This window comes from Martes martes (genome assembly GCF_963455335.1).
Source record: "Martes martes genome assembly, chromosome: 14".
Classification (NCBI taxonomy): Eukaryota; Metazoa; Chordata; class Mammalia; order Carnivora; family Mustelidae; genus Martes; species Martes martes.
Genome location: NC_137902.1, coordinates 41,620,219 through 41,624,883, shown reverse-complemented (window position 1 = coordinate 41,624,883; position 4,665 = coordinate 41,620,219). Strand labels below are relative to the sequence as shown.

General features: G+C 49.7%; 1 protein-coding gene across 1 annotated transcript; it reads right to left on the bottom strand.

Moving 5' to 3' along the window:
• Nucleotides 1–831: 831 nt before the first annotated feature.
• On the bottom strand, nt 832–4,445 carry LOC308355440 (anthrax toxin receptor-like). Its single transcript, XM_080823674.1, has 5 exons — nt 4,372–4,445; nt 4,227–4,295; nt 3,791–3,868; nt 3,633–3,693; nt 832–1,092 (listed from the first exon to the last, which is right to left on the bottom strand). Exons 1-5 carry the CDS (start codon nt 4,384–4,386, stop codon nt 989–991), a joined length of 327 nt encoding a protein of 108 aa, XP_080679800.1. The 5' UTR covers nt 4,387–4,445; the 3' UTR covers nt 832–988.
• Between the last annotated feature and the right edge of the window lie 220 nt (nt 4,446–4,665).

The window sequence follows — 4,665 nt, the reverse complement described above, 5'->3', positions numbered from 1 at the left end:
GCTGAGTCCCAGTTCGCAAGAGCCTTACATTTGAGGGACTGGAGGGAGACAGACATTGAAATAACTAACAAGGAACAAAATAAATGCAGACAGTGAAAAGTGCTGAGACAAGAAGCAAGGGGAGGACAGAGAGTGGAAGGGGAAAGACACAGCTTAGGAATGGGGCACCCATTCTGTCCGTAAGAGATACCATTTCCTTTTACAGAAACAAAAATCTGTATTCTTCAGTGACTTCACTGATATGATGGCTGGGATTTTCTTCAAAGTGGTCCATGGTGAAGGCGTCAATAAAACCAGATGGTCCAGCGTTGATAATTATGAAAGTAGGTGAAGCTCTGTCAAGTTCATTCTACAATTTTTGTTACTTTTCTTTACTGTTGAAAATTTCCATCACAAATAAAGTCTCTTTGAGGAGAGGATCCTAGAGCTGAAACCAGGTGAGGGGAAAGCCAGGGAAAGATCCAAGGAAAGAGTGTCTGGCTTCTGTAAACTGCATGTGCCAAGGGCCTGGGGCATAACTAGCTGAGCTTGTTGTGGAGAGAAGTGAGTGAGGAGAGGTGGGCAGGGCACTGTGAGCCCTGGGAAGGGGTTTGCATTTTATTCTAAGATGATGAATCTGACCAGGGGCTGGCCAGATCCGGGTGCGTGTTGGACATCGAGGCAATAGTGGACTGTTGGAGTGAAAGCAAAGAGGAAGCAGAGTTGATTGGCAGGGTTTGGCCACAATGCCTGGGTGGATGGTAGTACCATTTAGTGAGGTAGCAAAGTCTGAGGAAGGAAGAGGGCCTCTCTTTGTCTTCGTTTGTGTGTGTGTGTTTTTTTTTTCTTTTTCCTAATCGCACCCTGGGAGTCAGCACTCCAGAGGCTTAGAACAGTTCTGTTCTCATAGTGTCCACAGTGCGTGGTCAGCAAGGACTTTGAAGACCCGGGTGGCTAAGGGGAAGGCAGCCTGAGGTGGGGAGTTTGTCACTTTGAGGAACCAAGGGGATTACTTACTGGGGAAAGGCTCACCATCCAAAGTATATTCGCAAACAAAGTTATTTAAGTTGCTTGGATCTGGGACATGTCTCTCAAATCCCGCATTATAGGAATCTGCAAAGGCAACATCCAAAGGTTTGTATGAGACAGGGCTGAGAGCTACTTTCCCTCTGATCCACTAGTTATAGGAGGTCCCCCTAAATCCCCATTCCCAGGAACTCCTTCTGAGGAAAGCAACTATCCTGCTCCTTCTGCTCCAACACCCCCTACCAATTCCTCCAACAATAACTACCACAAGAAGAAAATGAATCCAAGGACAGACTAACATCAGCTTGTGGGAGCTGCATTTCCTACACAGGGGGCCACTGCATTGCAGCGGTTGGGTGGTATGAGGACCTGGATCCCCTGGAAGGGGAGACTGGTCCTTCTGGATGGAGAATTTTCTTTCTGGAGAAGAAGTTGTACAGTGGTCCTCCCAGGGCTCCAGAGAGAAGAGCTCCCCAAGAAGGCGGGAGGGCAGCTCCCCAAGAAGGCCAGGAGGAAACCAGCAGTGAGGAAGGGCAATCCACTGACCATGAGACTGACAAGGGCACACGAGTAGAAGTGACCATCCTGGGGAGGGTCGGGCTCTGGGAACACCCCCTGCTGCTTGGCTCAGGCTCTCAGGAGAAATCCAACTCTACTGACCAATGTTTATCCTGTGTGTCCTCTTCATGCTACAATCCTGCTTGTGGGATTGACCCAGGGAATCCTGACCCATGCCCACAGAGAGTGAGCCTCACGGTGTTCACAGCCAGCTGCAGCCACATGTTAGGAACAACCAGAATATTGACCGGGGAGACTAGTGAAAGAAATTTCCTCCATCTGTAGAATGGAGTATGTGCTGATGGTTGGGAAATGTTACATACTGTATTACCCCATTCATGCAAAAACATCCTTGGAAAGCGTATTTAGATAGCTCTGTATAGACATGCGATGAGCTGTCTGTGGTAGTTATCTCTGGCAGACAGAGGATGAGATGAAAAGAGAGCTTGATCATGGTAGATGGATAGCAGCTACCCATGCTGGTGGCAAAGGTGTCTCTGCCCTGCACCGTGGGTCTTTCCTTCCCGCTCTGGGGGCTCCTGCCCCACACAGCCCATCCTGCTCTCTGCACACAGTGAGTCTCCTGGCCACCATGAAGGCCCTGCATGACCCCATTCATGTAAAAACATCCCTAAAAAGCATATTTAGATAGCTGTGTACAGACACATGATCAGCCATCTGGTGGAGTTATCTGTGGGAGAGAGATGGATGGGACACATGGGAACTTGATCATAGTGGGGGTGGAGGGAGGGTCACTAAGTGGACTGGCTGCAGGCATGACCCTACACTGTGTAGCTGGTCTTGCATTCCTTCTGCAGGCTCCTCCTGCCCAGCTGAACCTGCACATACTCCACACAAAGATTCTACCTGCCACCCTTCAGGACCTGCCCACTGAATCTCAGCAGAAAGCCCTCCTCTGCCCTGGGTCCTACTGTGTGTCCCCATAGATGTGCCCTGTCTGTTCTTTGTAGATACTCACTCTGGGTCCCATCACATACGGGAAAAAGAGTGACAAGGTGCCAGCAACATCCGGCTTCAGTGGGCAAGAAAGCCTCAAACATACCCAGCAAACACTGAGGAAGGCTGAATCTCCAAACCACTGTGCCTAGTGCCTCAACCAAACACAGTGTTCCTAGTGCCTGAGTCCATTAAGGAGATGTTTTTTACAGAGCAAACTAGCCTATGCAAGGAAAATCAGAACATTAACAGCCTTCAGCTGGCAGGAGCAAGATTTGCTGAACAAGGATTTAGCGTGGATTTTCTGGAAGCCACCGTAATGGTCTGTGTTTTCATGGGGGTTGGAGTCACACATGCGTTTTGTACTTTTGTCATATTAAATATGAACTGCAAAATCCAGGTAGTGGAGATGGGGCTGTTCCTCGTACTGGTGTTTCCACTTTGCTGTAAGCTTGGAAATTTCTTTCAGAGTCTAGGAAAATATCAAAGAACTGAATGGCAAAAATAAACCATGACACAGCCAAGCCAAAGTCACGGCACATACAAAGTGACAAGTGACTAATGAGAGGGACAGACAAAGGGCTGTGGGAATCCAGAGGGGCTGGTGAATCAGGGAAGGGGCAAGGGGCAGACTCCTGGGAATGAGGCCTCAAAGTCCAACTTTCCAGGGTGGACTAGACCCTGGAAAGTGGACAGAAGGGCTTGCAGGAAGCCCAGTGTCACCCCTCGCCTCCAGCCTTAGAGCTGAGGGAAGACCTGGCTGGCCTTGATGGAGGCTAGGGACCTTACACTCTCAGGCCAGGCTGGGGTTTGGGAAGGGGCCTGCTCAGTGCCCTCAGGACCCTGTGTAGGAGGTGTCAGCCTGAGCTACAGCGAGTCTGTGCTCATCCCTGACAGCTTTTCTAGGTGCTCTGGCCCTGGGATTTATTCACCACGCAAAGACCAGACACTCACACAAGTCACACTAACACCAAACACACACTCAGTCACACTAACATTCAGATGAACACAGACTCCCACACATTTGAGCCCATGAGCACAGTTGCACATGTACACTTACATGCACACACTCCCCACACCCTTCTATATAGAACAGTGACCGCATCTCTTACCTAATAAACAGACAAAGTAAACGCCTACTGCATTCATTTTTTTACAGGTATTGCCCACAAGCTGGAAAAGAGAAAGGAGTAGCAGGTCAGGGACAGTGGATTGTGGTAGTGTGGTGAGAAGCCTCCTTGTCCCCTTCTCACATTTAATGCACACTCACCGACTGATAAGCGAGATCCAAATTCTTGAGCCCCTTTGTTCCGTACACCTGGGATTCTCTTCCAGCAATGTCAACTAGCTACAAGGAAGAAGAAGTGTCATGGACTCACAGGGAGTGGTAACTCTGAGGTGTTCACAAGCAGTTGAAGACACAGAAGTCCCCATTCCAGGAGACAGTCTTTTGCTTATAGATTCCGAGGGCCAGACCCTGGTATCGGCCAGCAGCCCACCCTTCGGGAAGGGAAAGCCCTTACACATGTACCTGGGGTATGTAGGTTTAACACAACAATTGTCATTCGTTTCTGCAGTGGCTATCTGCTGTCCAGACACTAGGGGTGGGTTAGAGGTCCATCCCCATGTAACCCTGGGAAAACCACCTATGAAAGCTTTCTCCATATAGGCTCACAGGTGGCACCTGGTTACCTGCTCGTAATTACCTGCTGTCTGTCATAATCGTTGTAAGTCATGAAGTAAAGTGAGCCCTTCATCCTCTGAGCCTCCTGAGCCTAAGACCAATAAGACTTTGAGTAAATGATACTTGAAACATGCAGCAAAATGCTAATAATGATGGGCTGGACTCACTTCGGCCTTGATCATCGGTATTGATGATGGTTTCAGTGGTGCAGTGGTCACCGCAATAATCAGGCTGCTCTTACGTGGGTCTGCAGAGGAGGCAGGGAGTGTCCTGATCAGTAAAGGCCCCCAGAGTGACTCTCCACAGGCTGCTGGAGCACAGTGCTGCTCCCCACACTTCCTCCTCCAGAGGAGAGGCCCCCTGACCTGAGCACCCACCATCCGCGATGTCTGGAGGGCTAGCAGCCCAGCTCTGGAGGGAGAAGGGCCTTAGCCAGGACCTACATTATAGATGACAGCGCT

Coding starts and splice junctions, on each gene's coding strand:
- LOC308355440 (XM_080823674.1), bottom strand. Junction 3,869..4,226: donor ACGATTATGACAGACAGCAG/GTAATTACGAGC, acceptor TCTTCCTTGTAG/CTAGTTGACATTGCTGGAAG. Junction 3,694..3,790: donor TGGATCTCGCTTATCAGTCG/GTGAGTGTGCAT, acceptor TCTCTTTTCCAG/CTTGTGGGCAATACCTGTAA.